The following is a 17,407-nucleotide window of genomic DNA, read 5'->3' on the forward strand; positions in this document are numbered from 1 at the left end:
AAGGGGTTGAGAATTGGTATAAATAAAAAATTATTCTATTAAATGGAGAGCCTTACAAGAAAATGCTCCTATTGTAAGACCTTTAAGAATCTTAATTAGAAAGAGTTTGTTAAAAACAAATGTGTGAAAGATGGTATTGGATATACAAGCCATGTTTGCCAAAAATTACGTAATAACAAAATGCTTGAAAAAGTACACTGTAATAGATGTGACAAAGATATATCAAACTTTCATTTTAAGAGACACCATAAGTCTAGACTAAATTTTTTCGTAATAAATGGAGGTTAAAAAATAATGGTAAAATGCAATCGAATACTTCTGATATAAATAACAGAATGGATCTAGATAATATTAGAGGAAGACATAATCTAATAAACTTTGCCAAACAATATGGCATCAAAGGGTATAACAGATGCACGACAATAAACTGATTAAGGAAGTACATAATAAGACAACTAACACAATAGGCTGTCACTCATGCTGTAGATAATATAAAAGATAGAGGGAATTTAGTTAGGTTTGCTAAAGAGCATAACATAACTGGATGCAACAAATATAAGATAATCGAGGAACTAAGGGATTATATCAAACATATGCTGGATTTACAACAATTTGCAACACGTAATCTTGAATTTGCACAAACAATTGAATTATTATATATTACCAAGGGTATAAATAATTTAAAACAATTTGCTAGAGATAATGGAATTACTGGATATAGCAAGTATTAAAGGGAAAGTGACCTACGGTTCTACATAAGATCTCAATTAGAAAAATTACCATTTACAGATATCAACAACATAGATGAGATATTTACTCCAAGTTCTCAAACTGATGCCGACTATAACAACATATTTAACATATCACGTCCATTAGATGATACTTTGGTGGCAAACCAATCCACTGTTGGTGTAAATATCTCTCCACTTGATATTGATGCATCCAATGATAACTTTGTTGCTATTGAAGAACGTGTTATACAAGGATATGATAGAGAGTATATTTATACTCTTACAGTTTTACGGATGCTCGCTATAGAGTGGAATTCAGAGGTGATAACAATAATATAGATTTCTTTGGTCTCCATAATATTATTAATCAAATAATTGCAAGAAGAGAAGCAACTGTTGGATTTAGAGAAGGCGTAGATCAAATAAACTTTGTTATTGAAAATCCAAGGCTTCACAGTAGAGCTTTCTCTACGGGTTTTAATGCAACAATCAACCATGGTGCTCTGATAAACCATTTTAACGAAATAATGGAACAATATGATGAGATTGCTTTAGAAGATACAAAATTCTATATTGAAATATTTAAAATGCCAACTGGAGGATGACCTATACAAATAATAAAGTTAGCTGAAGATGTTAGAACAAAAAAGAGCATACTGCAAGTAAAAAATCCAAACAACCTGTGTGGACCAAGAGCTATTATTGCAGCATTGACATACAAGACAAACATTATACTTGAGAGAGAACTAAGTAATAATGATATCACATATATACAAAAGGGGCGTACTCTACAAGAGGGTTTAGCAATAGAACTATGTCACGATCCTGGTATAACGTTTGATCTGAGTTCTTTTAGAAAAGTTAAGCGTTATCTTAAAAACTTGTGCTTAAAAATTGTCTGTGCTGAAAACTTTAACACCATTATATACAAAGGAATAGGTAAACGAGATATAACTATATTCTTGTACAAAGTTGAAAATCACTTTCACGTAATTACTACAATGAGTGCAAAGCATTACGTATAACATGTTTTGGTCTTACTCGTCTTGGTAACAAATCTGCCAAGTACTGCAAAGATGGTAATAGATATTGCTATAACAAAGAGTGCTTTGTTCAACATATAAAAGAAGTATGTCAAACAGTTTACAAATGTTTGGAATGTAATAAAATATGTAAGAGAAATGAAGAGCATAAATGTGGATACGAAATTTGTGTAAATTGTAAAAGAGAAGTTGAAACAAAAACTCATCTGTGTTACATGCAGTGGCATAAAGGAAAAGGTGGAATCTGTGTACGAAGAACAGACGATAAGAATTACGTACATGGGTGTGAAAAATGCTCACCAAATAATGTATATATATAACGTAAATATAATGAATCAAAAATTAAAGAATTTGCAAATTTATATATAGAATATAATTATCCTGATTATGATTATGACGATGTTGATTGTTATATTGTATCTTTAAAAAAGAAAAAAACAGATTGTTATATATACAAATGTAAAAAATGTAAAAAATTTCGTAACCTTAAAAGGTTCGCTTTCATGTTTAACAACATGCGATGTTTGTAAAACACATAATACATTAAAAAACCTACATGCACATATACAGATAAATATATCACAATTGATTTTGAAGCTAACCAGGAAACCGGAGAACACAAACCCAATTACGTAGTTGTTGAATATGTTTTTGCAGATGAAGCAAAATTTCATTTTAAAGATAGCGATAAATTTTGTGAATGGTTAATATCTAAAGAGCATCGAGGTTATACAGTTAAAGCTCACAACGCTTGATCGTATGATTGTTATTTCTTTATGAACTATTGTGTGCGAAACGGATACAAATCGTTTACAATTTATAAAGGTTTTTAAATCATATCCATGAGTCTCAGTAATGCAAATTTGCGATTCATATATAGCTACAACTTTATCTCACAACAATTGAGTACATTCCCAGAAACATTTGAATTAGCATAGTTAAAAATGAGATACTTTCCTCACTTTTTCAACACAACGAAAAACCAAACCTATGCAGTACCAATACCGAATATACAATATTATGGAGAGAGCACTATGAAAAAATGTAGCATATGCAATTCAGATGCAACTTGTAAACATTGGCATACAAGAAATCACGGTTTGCATTGGCATATAAAACAAATCGATGAGAATTACACATTTGACTTTCAAAAAGAAATGAGTGATTATTGTGAGTTAGATGTAAACATACTTACTCAAGCAGTTAGAAAACTTAGACAAACATTTCTAGATACGTGTAACTTCGACCCATTTCAATATATAATTATGGCAATGGCGGAATTTAGTTACCATCATATAAAGTCCGATACCATAGCTGTATTAAAATATAGCAACCATGAAACGTACAGTAAAAAATATATATATCATGGTTAAGAACATTAGGTGATAGAATCAAACACGCTTTAAACGGTGGGGAAGAAACTACACTAGGACGGAAGGTTGATGGCTTTGATAAAACAACCAATACAGTTTATCAGTTCCATGGGTGCTTCTGGCATGGTTGTCCCAACTGTTATAAAGATGATATAATTAACAACAAGAAGCAAGAAAACATGGGTGACCTTCATGAAAAAACAAAACGGTTTACTCAACAGCTAAAAGATAAAGGGTATGATGTTATAGATATGTGGGAGTGTGATTGGGAACCTACATACAAAAAACTTGAACGTGAAATAAACGATATAGTAACACCAATCGCCCCTAGGGATGCTTATTACGGTGGACGAACAAATGCAAGTAAATTACACGTTCGTGGAAAAAAATAAAATAAATAGATATTTGTAGTTATATCCAACAGTTATGTTCTATGATAAGTTTCCTCTTGGCCATCCAATAAAAATATTACATCCTCAAAATTACGATTCGAACTGGTTTGGTTTAATTAAATGCGAGGTGCAGCCACCAAGAAAATTACACCATCCTGTACTACCTATTAAAGACAAAAACTAATATTTTCATTATGTGGTAAATGCGCTCATTCAAAAAATCGTAAATGCAATCACACAGACATTGAACGAAGATTTATTGGTACATGGAGTACACCCGAAATTAATAAAGCACTTGAAATGGGATATAAGATAACAAAGATATATGAAGTCTGTCACTTTGAGAAAACGAGCACCAATATGTTTAAAAGTTACATTTCAAAATTCTTAAAAATAAAATTAGAAACCAGAGAGTGGGAAAATGATTACAGCAATAAAGAATTGTATGTTGAAGATGTAAGAAATAGATTAGATAGCGAATTGGGTATTAATAACATTAAGCCTAACCCAGTGTTACGTGCGATGGCTAAACTACTTTTGAACGAATTTTACGGTAAATTTGGTCAAAGACGGAAAATGGAAGCAATGGATTATATCAACTCAGCAAAAGTTCTGTATGATAGACTAATAAAACCTAAACTAGAATGCATTAAGCTATCATTAATCAATGATAACATGATTGAAGCTAGGTATCAAACAAAAGACGAGTGGTTGGAAGATCCTACTAAAACAAATATATTGATTGCATTATTTACAACCTCATACGCTAGATTAAGATTATATGATATGCTTGATAAACTAGGTGACAAAGTAGTTTATTACGATACTGACTCTATTACATACATTGATGATGGTACAAACACTGTAAAAACATTTTGCATGCTTGGAGAATGGACAGATGAGTTAAACGGTGATTACATAATAGAATTCTTATCTACAGGACCAAAGAGCTATGCATATAGAACATGATAAGTAAAGTTGTGTGCAAAATTAAAGGATTCACATTAAACTACGTAAACTCTCTGATCTTAAATATAAATGAAATGATAAAGATTTTAAATAAAGACATTGATGAAATTATTTTAGAATATAATCAAATTATAAAAAGCAGAAAAACGCATATTTTAGTTAATAAAAAAATTAAATAAATAAATAAATTCGAATACGATAAACGGATGATCTTACTGGAAAAAGATGGTGTTATTGACACGATTCCTTATGGTTATTAAATAATTGTTTAGTTTATACAAATAGCATTTTTATTTACTTTTATACTTGCAAATACACAGAACTAACAGAAAATATATCTTATAAGATTACTGGTGGATATGAATATATTGATGAAAAAAAGTAAAATCCATGTGGGGTTGTAATTGTAATAAATCCGTCAGACCTAGCAACATTTGAAAGTGAGATCATCTCGGAAATTGAGGAACATTGTATAAAATATGCGTTTTTCTGCTTTTTATAATTTGATTATATTCTAAAATAATGTCATCAATTTCTTTATTTAAAATCTTTATCATTTCATTTATATTTAATTTCTGAGAGTTTGCGTAGTTTAATTTGAATCACACAATTTTACCTTTGGATGTTTTATATGTTTCCATATCTGAGACTAGTGATGAGGAGTAATAAACAACATATTTATTTATCGGTTTCAATAGAATTTGGTGAATTTCCTCCAAAAATAAAACTGCTCTATAAAGTCACCAAAATATAACATAATTTTTACCTTGTATTTTTTAACATTTTTGCCCTGATTTTTGGTAATTTATAAGGCATATTTTGAGAAGTGTCCTCAAAGGCCCACTATACTAGTAATATATCTAAACGTTCGTCGTGCGTGTACATGAGATAAAGTATGTACGTAGTGTACTATACAACTGGCGGCCAAAAAGACACTATATATTTTAATAATCTGCTCTGCAGTTTATCATCCGACGGATTGTAGACGTCCACTCCTTCATAGTAGAACTGTAACAAGTACCTTTCTTGACTATCGTTGCACCACAGATGAAAACAAGCGCCCATTTCTTACTTCGTATGCCTGTGAATCTGCACTGACAACAACGGGGACTGGCCTAAACCGGAAGTTTCGGGGGGACTGGCCAATACTTCACCATTGTTTATGTTTAATTTTTTAACACGGTTTATATATTTATTTCGGCCTCACCCTACACGTACTCATCATCACGACTCTACTTTCAACCTCACCCTCACACAGCTTCAACTTCATGGATTGACCTCGCCCTCAAGGCTGGATTTTCGGCCTCATACATACTCACTCTCAAGTATTAACTTTGCCCTCACCCTAATACTTCCTCACCTCACTACTCGCCTTTCACCATCACTCTTACTCTCACACGCCTCACCCTCATAGGTTTTCGGAGGGTTAGGGTGAGTTATGCCCTCATAAGGGTGACCACCTCAGCATATGACTCACATTTTCCTTGGACATTCACAACATTGGCGTCGGAGGCAGGGTGATGAATAGGTCTCTTGACCCTGCATGGAAATCGGCACCGTTAATTTCAATTTATTATTATCATTATTATTATTATTACTATTATTAATGGTAGTTAAAAGTGTATTTAGTCTGAATTTGAAGGATATCTAAAGTTAAGATTTTGTTAGATATAAAATTTAACGTAAAATACAGCAAAATAAATTAAATGATTATAAATCCTAAATTCAAAAAGTCCGGTCTAATGTTAGAATATAGGTATATAATTTTAAATCCATCAGTTCTCATGCAAGGTAAGGGAAAATTAACTTACCTAATAATAAGCACGTGTTATATTCGTGAGGCATATATTAAAATTTTAGCATTGCAGTACGATCTCAAACTTGCAGAAACGTGCCAGCATAAATGGTGGCTAAGCGCGCTGAGTGGTTCATTCACATTCTCACCACTGACAGCTCGAATCCTGGCAGGACAAGTGTGTTACATTTTTATTTTTTCCTCTCATCAAGTGTCTTTAATGTGAATTCATGGTCATAGTCCCAATTAGCTTACACAGACAGAAAAGGGAAGAAAAATGAGAAAAATAATAACAAAATGTAGAGGATATGTCATTACTAAAAAAATGTGACGAATAATTCTCAGATGTGTATTTACTGCTGTTCAACGTTCTATAAGACTGTTCCTTTAGCGATATTGAGTGAACTCCACAAAATAATTATATTCCATAATGATGTTGCTTGTAGCCTCTGTCTTTGTACCTGGAAGTAATCATCTAATACGCGAAAAGGCTGCGTTGAATTTCCCTAGTATTGGAATTGGTATTTGTGTTATTCATCGTTCATGTCTGCTACTTTTGGGTACTCATGATTGGGTATGATTACTGATTCGAAATTAGTTAATGAACAATAACAAAAATCAAACATGTCCAGCCACGAACTCAAGAGTGAGTCAATGGGGCCGTTTATCCCTTCAAGATAGAAAACGTTTTAGTGTGAAGCTGTAAACCCTACGAAAGCAATATTAATGATTTTTCAGATTTTCCAAGAAATTCGATATGGTACTTCCATTAATGAAGTTCGCGGAGAGAGACAGGCTTCAAAACCCTGCAGTCTGAAAAATTAGTTAATTTTAGTTTTCTAATCATTGATTGAAGTTTACCAGACAACCCGATTTTGTCGAGAAAGTTCTCTGTTTAAATTCCCTGTCCCGAGTTTCTTCAAACTGAAGTTGCGATTATCAAATTGCCATTTTTCTTGGCTAACCCAAATTCAGACACGATTTTCATTATAAGTATCATTGATAATACATATATTCTGTGCTCGAAAAATCTTCTTCAGAACAAGGCTCCAGCTCAGATCATCAGGTTCGAGAAAACCACCTACTAACAATTGTGGATACTATACGAAGATGAGCCAGCCCCTGTGGCGTAGTGGTTAGCACATCGCGCTACGACGCTAGGGGTCCCGGTTTTGAATCCTGGACTGGGCTTGGATGTTTTTGAGTGTTTGTTCATCAATTTCATCATATCATCATTCATTACCATCTTCGCAAATTAGCCAAAAGTGGCACAAAAAGCGAAGTAAAATAAAGCAAATCAATCAATCTATAAGAAGCTGAACATCATCTTATTCAAAACATCGCTAAATCATGTGAGAATGCGGGAAGTGGAAGGTTGAAGACGAAGAGTAAGAAATTCTTACTGATTCTATGGAATGTTCACAACGTTGATAAATAAAATCACTTGGTAGCTTACGCTGTACTGCAATTTGATCTTAGAATCTTCAAAGTTTCGTACATTGAAACTTAAAAAAACGAAAATATTACAGCAAGATATCACAGTCGCCAAGATAAAATTTTTACTCGCCATGGCAACCTGGCGACCGGGATTTTTCGAGCCCTGCATATATTTTAATTTTAAAATATATTTATTTCCATACATGGGATTATTATGGTTGATCAGTAATATTGGTAAACAGTTGCCGGGGTTTGGTGCCAAGTGGGGATGAGGCAAGGAGATTTTACTTTTTCTTGCGAGACAAGACTTACCATGTGAACACACATCCTGCTTTATGTAGCCCAAATAAATAGATTATGACGTTTCATCTCTTTGGCACGTCAGATAACGATTCCAATTGTAGCGGCGCAGGATCTCTTAGAAGTCCGTATATCTAAACACTACAGAAAATTATCTGAGGTACAACATTTTGACTATCATAAACAAATCAATAACAACTAATGTTTTACTTTTATTTTTCAGACCGGGAAATTGTTTGCTGTCACAGTGATATGATGTGCGCCCATCTTGAAGAAACCAATTTTAACGATTCACGAGTATTCCGTGTATCCTAATTTAACACCGATGACATTTCACATCGAAACAAATAAGTTTTAAGTAGCCTGAAGGATGCGTTTAAAATATAAAGCTATATATAACGTGTACACCCTTTTAAAAAATGGCAGGAAATGTACGATCATTATATGAAATACTCATCAAACACCTAATTCGACTAATATTAGTTGTTCGACTGATATTCGAAGAAAAAGTAGCCGAATATTTTTTTTCGACTAATAAATGGATATCGCTTATCTGTATCTACAAGTGTTTCATACTCTACCGTTATGCCTGATGGAGGTACATAGTAATTAGGGTCACACTTTCAACTGTAGGTTCAGTCCGATTACATTTTTGTGCATAAAGTGAATTAAAAAAAGAAAATAGAAAACTAAAAATTGTAACCTTACATTCATATGAGGGTATTGCTCCCCCCCTTCAATATTTGATGTATGTAAAATCTTAGTCCTGACGCAAGGCACATTAATCTCCTAATGAAAAGTGCCAAGGTCCCGAGAGAGGTTCGATAAATTTCAACAAACTGGCTTAGCAATAACGAAAATAACTAGTACACGTGATGTAAAATGAAATTAGAATACCAAAAATATATTTTGTGGTAGGAAATCATTGAATCATTATGTAGTCTTTTTTATTTCAATATCTTCTTAGTAACAACATTATTGCACATGTCTTGCAGGGGTATAATTAGTGTTCTGGCACCTAAGTTCTTCTACTAATTTAATATGTTGTAGACAGACATGAATGACAACAACCCGAAAAGCTGCAAGTATATGACCGTTGCAGTACAACTTGCATAAAGATATCGGTGGTGGTAAATTCTCCATCTAACCTAACCAATACTATTTTCTTTCGAATGAAAAAAAATAAAAAAATGCAATGGGATGGAAATGACACGCTATTGGATAGAACGTATACAGTATTTGCATAAAATTCACACGCCAGTTACGAAAATACATGAAAAAAAGCGGAAAACTCTAAAATAGACGTTTCTGTAGGAAAATGTTGACTTGTTTCTTGGCAAATTACACGACTGTTATGGTTATATCTTCACTAACCTCGTATTTGTGAGGAATGAGTAAAGAAGCAGGTATTCTCCAGAATTTAGTATTTACATTCATATACGATACGCCTCATCCCTTTGCTTCCCAACTGATGACGCTGTAATCATAGTCAACACTTATCGATGAGTTTCTTCGATGAAACAGCTCGTGTGACCGCTTCTTTACAAGCACACGTCTCGCGCAAATGCCTCCCGTGACGTCACGTTCACCAGCTGCTTAAAATTTACCAGCGCCATGTCTTGATTGAGAGTTTAATCCAGAAGAGAAAGCGGGTGCTTCCAGGCGAACGATACGATAAACATAGTGCAACCGCAACAGGATTGCTGTCTGAGATCAATGTCTGCCTAATACATTTGTCTGTGCCATTGCTTTATAATGGGGAAGTGACGAATGCAACCATCAGCCACTATGTTCTGTTTCCAATAAATATAGCTATTCCCCAAAACGAGGAACTTAAGGATTTTTTTTTTTGCGTTTTTTGTTGTTCATTACATTTTTTAAATATTCATTTGAGGATTTTCCCTCTCATTCTCATGTTTAATTCAACATTTTATTTCATTAATATATACTACTCAGGATTTTCCTATACCATTTCCTTAACCACGACAAATCGTAAAATTCCCTGCACGTGGTGATAAACTTTGCCAGTCATCAACACTGAAGGTTGATTTTTGACATTTTACTGCAACATTCGATCTGCTCCTATGCTGAATTTTAACTTAAAGGAGTGTGCCAATTTACATGTACAGAAGTTTGCATGTTCTCCTTTATGTGAATGACTTCACAAATTCTTTCGTTTAAGGAATCTCACGTCAGCTTCTTTCAAGCTGCAACTTCCCTAAAACTGTTTGGTTGAGTGGTCCTCTCAAACTAGTTTCTGCATCTCATCCAAGAAATCCATATGCGTTCAATGTTGTTGTCAATACGAATAAGGCTTTTCGCGATAGAGGTTCGAATCCTCGGCTTCATTTTCGATAGGAAACTAACGGGACAACTCATTCTTCGGCAGTTATAGTACTCTTGTCTGGGGTTCCCAATGTCATGCATATAGGTAGTTTAAGTGGCATATCGTGGGGTGCTGATAGAACGGTAGTCTTGGTCTCAGTCGAGAGATAGCGGGTTATGTACCACCTACACCCCGTTCATAATAACCTGCTTGGCTTACTGCACTTACACCTGTTGGGAAACGAAAATAATGTTTTAGGAAATGTTGTTTATCTTGTTGAGAGGAGCCGGCATCTTCTACTGTCTCTGAGGGAGTTTTTAGTGCTTTCCTACATTTTAGTGAGTCGTCGTTGATTTTTGCAGATCACTTTCCAACATGGCATTTTCAACTTTTCCCAAGAGTTCTTATAGCGCTATTGTAACTTTTCAGTAAGCATTTTTAGATACGCGATCATTTCTCCGAGTACATGAACGTACAAATTTGTTATATATATCGAGTACCGATAATTTTCAACTGAATCATAAATCCATTCATTCACTCAATCACATCTCAATAACAGGTCAAGTTACAATAATTTTAAAGTGTAAATGTATTTTTGAATAACTTTGTACATACTTATTACATATTGGTGTCCGTTTCTTGACAAATACATATATATTTTTCAGATACTGTATAAGGTATTGCTGACCCCGCAAACTTAACTTCTTGGAGGCACCTGTAATTAACCGTCCAATATTTCTTTCATTGCGAAGACATATTATCATAACCTTTCTGATCACGAACGTGTGCAGGATGAACAGCAATCTCACTAAATTTAATTTTAAGTTTATCGTCTCGATAATGTATTACGTCACCACTCATGTTCGATATTGTTTCTCTTCACTATTCATTTGCTTTACGAAACCAACTCCTCGATTAGCTCTTCGCATATCTTCTGTAGTAAAGTATATGAATTTAATAGCAAGAAGATGAGGATTTATGCTAAATTTAATTCAAATATGTTATTATTCGTACAATCTTTGCTTTTCGTTATTGTGCGTTTTCCTGTATTGCCTGCCAAATCGCTTTATTTTTATTATATATAAGGTAAATCTAAATTAACTTAATGTTATTGTTTATAATTAGATAAAAATGAATGAAACAAAATGAAATTAGTAACTGAATATCAGTCAAACCTGAAATTTATGCTTTCATAGCGAAATACCGTAAAATAGAGTTATATTTACAAATATTAATAAACCCAATTAATGTTGACCCCAAACTTTATAATTTCAGATTTACGAATCAAGTTCAATGTTTGCACTTATCCATGTATTACTCCAATTTTTCATTTTGTTTCAAATCTTATATTTTTCTACTTTCAAGATTTTTTTCGGAGATCCATGGGACCAACAATTTACAAGACCACAGCGAATCGAAGGTCATGTCAACTTTCAGCTTTACTCATATTACGAAGTCGACCTTTCAGAAAGTGTTCGTTCCTTCGACGTTAAAACCAGAAACTGTGTACTACCAGAGGACAAAATATTAAACTACACAAGCATCGGAATTTGTACTCGGGATTGTAAGAGAAAACTTGAAATGAAGTTTTGCGGATGCTCACGGCATATTTACCCTGAATCTGGTATGTGAAAATCATTATTCATGAAAATAAGACATTTCATATTGTATTATTCTTGTCATGACAATTAATTTTTAAAACGCTTTGGTCTTTTAAAGTATTTTTAAACATCAATTTAATTGTTGCAAAGTTTTGAGAAGTAACAGAGGAAAGTTTCTGTTTTTATAGTTTAGTGCATGCCAGTTAAACTTACATAGCTAGATTGTATTCTAAGATACAATGCATGAGTTTCTTTGGCAATCAAAAATTGCATAACCATTAGATAATCTTGATTGTTGGTTTTCAACAGTTTGTATATTTTTTTACACCAAGCATTTGTATACAAGTTTTTAAAATTAAAGTAAAATCTGGAAACTGATCAGCTATCATCCTCCTTTTCTTCTGCATCTTGAGACAGTACAACATCTGTATTGAATATTTTTTTTACTTCTCAAGAATATCTAAAACGTTTTCCTATCCTGGATGTCCTTCGTCCTGTTTTTTACTTTCATGTTTTGAAATCTTGAATTATTTGATCTTCCAATCCTGTCCTTGGCGTGTCTTAAGTTTTTTTCACGAGTTTTTTCATTTATAGATTTATTTTACTAGTCTTTCATCAGACAGTCAATTTACGTGCCCAAACCATCTTAGTCTTTGTGATCTTATGCAACTAAAAATGTTTTTTTTCAGTATTAATTTGTTGAGTTGCTCGACAGTTCGCATTTTCAAATTACCATTAGGTTCTTTCAGAGGTCCATTAATATATCATAAGATTTCTCTTTCAAACTTTAAGAGTTTCTGATTGCAGACGTCTTTGAGGGTTTAAGTTCCATATGCATGAGTGTTGACGGGTCATATTACTTACTTATCCGGCACTACAGTTCTGAACAACTACAGCTTTCTATAATTTTATATATCTTGCGCATATCTTAGTAGTGTAGGTTTATTGTTTCAAAATAACACTTTGTAGGTATCCTCTTTTTTATCAATTGAATATCAGTTTTTGACATATTTTGACAATTTTTTGTCGATGTTTTAGCGTTTAGCGATGTTTTAGTACATTTTTCAATTTTTTCCACCTCGCACTTGTAGGTATATCACGATCTTACGTGATATAACTTAACCTATCCTTTTTTCTTACTTATTGTTTCAAAATAACACTTTGTAGGTATCCTCTTTTTTATCAATTGAATATCAGTTTTTGACATATTTTGACAATTTTTTGTCGATGTTTTAGAGTTTAGCGAAGTTTTAGTACAATTTTCAATGCACCTCTTTTTTTCCCACCTCACACTTGTAGGTATATCACGATCTTACGTGATATAACTTAACCTACCTTACGATTTTTTTTTCAGTAATATAAATTAACCTATCATTTTTTTTTATTTGCGCACCGAACTAACTTACATTGGACTCCGTTTGTTTTAATACTTCAGTCGAAAATAATAGAGAACATGAAGACGATACCTGTGGAAATATTTCTAGTGTTTGCTACTAGATGTCACCACCAATTGCCAAGGGGCAAATTTTTTTTTTTTGGACTATTCTTTTCCCTTAACCTAAGCAAATGACATAATAGAATAATAATTAATTGTGGTAGTAAAATCAGCATTATTAGCGGTGGTGCAGTTGTGATATTGTGGTATTTTTTAATCGAAATTTCCCTTTTGGTTAAAAATCTCTGTGGCTAAAAATCTCTTCATGTGGACGTATAAAAGAACAATTATACACGACCTCTCTCGATCCTCCTCCGTAGCCGGAGGCTCCTCTTAGGCGTTCACTAGTTCTTGACATCGTGCGTGTGGTATAGGTTCGAACCCGATTCTGGTCGGTAGTTTTTCAGTTCATGTTCCTGGTCTGCAGGCTGGGATTCAAGGATCTCATGAGTCCTGAATGAGCGAGTTTGACGGTTTGTTGTTTCACTGTCTAAATATCGATCATCGCTACGGAGGAGTGACCCCCCCCCCTGTCCCTGGACCCCTGTCCCCGGGGTCCTATCCCTGTCCCCGGGCTCGTGTTCCCGGTTAAGTTAGGTTACCGGGGTCCTATCCCTGTCCCCGGGAGTCCTACCCATGTCCCTGGACCCTTGTCCCCGGGGTCCTATCCCTGTCCCCGGGCTCGTGTTCCCGGTTAAGTTAGGTTAAGTTGTCTAATGTCTATGTCTATGTGTAATGTCTATGTCCATGTCTCTGTCTTTGTAGGTTTTTTTGTCCTAGGGACACCTCTGTTTGTCAAAAATTCGAGATATTTGCAATTTAACGCTGGACATAGAAAATTTTCGATTGATGAAAAATTGGTTCCATGACGACCTATGTTTATTTTGGTATATGAGGACAGAGGACACCGAGACTCGACCAACGCACTAAACCCGACCTTTCTACGACTATTCGTTCAAAAGTTACGAGTGATCAAATTTTGGGGGGTGGGTTAACTTCTTACCCCTTGACCCCAGGACCACCAAAACTTGGTATACGTATTCTACACCTCCAAAATCGACAGGGGTATCTATCGATAACGGATGGGGGTGTTTTTCGATATATTTTTTCGATAACTCTTACCATTTTCGAGATATTTGCAATTTAAGATTTTTTTAACGCTGGACTTAGAAAATTTTCGATTGATGAAAAAAATTGGTTCCATGACGACCTATGTTTATTTTGGTATGGGAGGACAGAGGACACCGAGACTCGACCGACACACTAAACCCCAGACCTCTCTACGCGTACTCTACGTCACCAAAAAAAAACAATCGACAAGGGGAGATTTTTCGATAACTCTCACTGTTTCCAAGGTACTTAGGTTTTTTGATAGACGACAACGACGGAGTCATCAATGAGTAAACATCTGAACTCGGTGAACAAGTCAACTTTTTTCAGTACGTCAATATTTTTTTTTCTTATTTCTTAGTGAATGGGTTAGGTGACTTGCAACGACGAAGGCCTTCTAGCAACACGTACTTAGATTATGCCGGCGTAATTAGCTAAAATATGTCTTTAACTATTGTCATTTAGGAACCGCCTCAGTATGTTGTTAATTTGGAAAAGGTAATTGATCCAAAATAACAATGAGGGGGGGCAATTAAAGGTTCCAAATTTCTAAAATTCAATATTTTTTTTTCTATAGAGTTTTTCTGCTTTCTATGAATTGGGCGCTTTTTACAAATAGGTGGAAATCAAAAGAAAGACGGATCTCGAACATGGACACGCTGTAAATGCTGCTTTACACTAATTAGTTCTAACGCTGCCTTATATAAAATTCAAATAAATGGGTTATCAATTAATATTAATGATGTGAGGGTCCCACACTGCACAACTGTTAAGAACTTACGTGTGGTATTTAATCAGAAACTTGACTGGCAAAACCACGTAACGTCTCAGAGTTCAAAAGCTTATGGTATACTTAGATCACTCTATAAATCATCGCACTTACTGTCGACTGATGTTAAATTGCGTCTTATGCAAGCTCTCGTTCTTCCCATTTTCGATTACTGTGACGTAGTTTACGATGTTAGTTTAACAAAAAAGAATGCTAAAATTGCACAAAAAGTACAGAATTCTTGTATACGTTTTGCATTTAGCTTGAAACGAAGGATCACATACTGCCTTACTTAAATGACTTTACTTGGTTGAATATGACACGATGCAGAAAACTACATCTGGCCTGCACAATATACAAAATTCTGCAAACAAAAACACCGACATACTTATACGACAGACTCCAATTTAGACACGACATACACAACTACACGACTCGACACTCTAAGAAACTTAATCTGTACAGATTCTCAAAATCCATATTCCTGTCATCCTTCAAAGCTGCTTTTGCATATGGTTGGAATGCGCTGCCACCAAGATGCTACCTCGTGTGCGACATACAACAGCTTCAAAAGGGCAGTAACAAAAGTACTTCTACATGAGCAAGGACAGAGCTTCAGTACACATGACTAGATTCACCATGTACGTTGAAATGAAAACAAAAAAATGAGCGGATTTGAACATTTTGATGTGTGTGAATGAGAAAAACTGTTTATTTTTTTATTTTTTTTTAGTGTGTTAATTACTGAAATATTTAGAAGTGAAATTTTAATTGAATTCTTATGTTATAGTAGTAATTGTATTTTGTTTGTTTTATTGTACTAGATTATGCGAGTTAAGTGGTAGAGCAACCACAGACTGAACTTCCCCATTAATAAAGAATTTCTAATTTATAATATGACACCCTACTACCTCATCAAAAATTAATTGGCGACCAAATCTCATTGCATAACTTGAAACATTGATAAAGGATATTTACTACATTGCGATTTCTACTCAAAATATAATTGAAGCGATATTATTTATAAACATGTTATGCGTGATATTCTCGAAAAACTCAATCCCCTTCGCCCCCTCAAGAATTCGAATCCTTTTAAATAATAATAAAAAAAACATAAAAAAACTCCAACAAGGACAACAATCAAGATACTATGCGTATGCATCACAAGAAATATTATCATATGAACTAACAAACCTATTTCGTTTAATTGAAAAGTCCTAAATTCATTATCTAATGAAAGCACATGACACTATAAAAACTATAAAAAATACAATCCCTGACATAAAATGAACTTTTAAAAAAATAATGAACCGTATTTCCACATAATGAACGTCAACCTATAGAATTGTAATTTTTTTTCATTCTGCGTACCTCCAAAAATATGAATAAAATATATTCGATATTTTGCAGGAAACAGACGTAAATAAGAATTTGGGGCACATACGTAATGCAATAGAGTCAGCAGTTGAAATTGGATACCATAAATCAAGAAAAAGTAAGCCATGGTTCGCTAATGAATGTCATAACCTAATAGAAATAAGAAATCAGGCTAGTCTTGCGTGGTTAAAGAACAGCATATTTAGAAGATTACTTGAAAAATAAAATTAACGCAACTGAAATAAAAATATCAGAGGTGCAAATGAATTTAGAAAGGGGGTAGTAACCTAAAGTAAACTTGATAAAAAATGGCTGACTATTTTAAAATTATGGAAGAACTACTATAATAACCTTTTAAATGTTCATGCAGGAGATATTTCAGAAATAAATCAGGTACACACAGCAGAACTTTCAGTTCAGAACCTAACTTGATTGAAGTAAAAGGCGCTAAAGAGATAAATTATTCGAATTTGGAATAGCTAAGAATCTTGTTAATATGTCTGACAAATGTATAATTCATGATAGGTTATATATAAAAAAGAAACATCGTATAAATTGCTGTTAAATTTTACCTTAAAATATGCTGTTAGGAAGGTAAAAGAAACTAAGGAAGTACTAAAATTAAACGATGTGACTCAACTGTTAGCATATGCAGACTTACTGCGGATGATGTAAATACAATCAATAATAATGCTAAAATATTTTAGTAGTATAATTGATGCTATAATGAGCGCACTTATAGCGTAGAA

At 33.8% G+C, this 17,407-nt stretch overlaps 1 protein-coding gene across 1 annotated transcript in view; it reads left to right on the plus strand.

Moving 5' to 3' along the window:
- LOC145992600 (pickpocket protein 19-like) overlaps positions 1-17,407 on the plus strand; it is an 829,803-nt gene that overhangs the window by 163,569 nt on the left and 648,827 nt on the right. The window contains exon 5 of the mRNA XM_083128954.1: positions 11,732-11,990. Coding sequence (XP_082985080.1) covers positions 11,732-11,990 — 259 coding nt within the window. The remainder of the gene's footprint in view (positions 1-11,731; positions 11,991-17,407) is intronic.

This window comes from Lepisma saccharinum, chromosome 9, assembly GCF_977018435.1.
Source record: "Lepisma saccharinum chromosome 9, izLepSacc3.1, whole genome shotgun sequence".
Lineage (NCBI taxonomy): Eukaryota > Metazoa > Arthropoda > Insecta > Zygentoma > Lepismatidae > Lepisma > Lepisma saccharinum.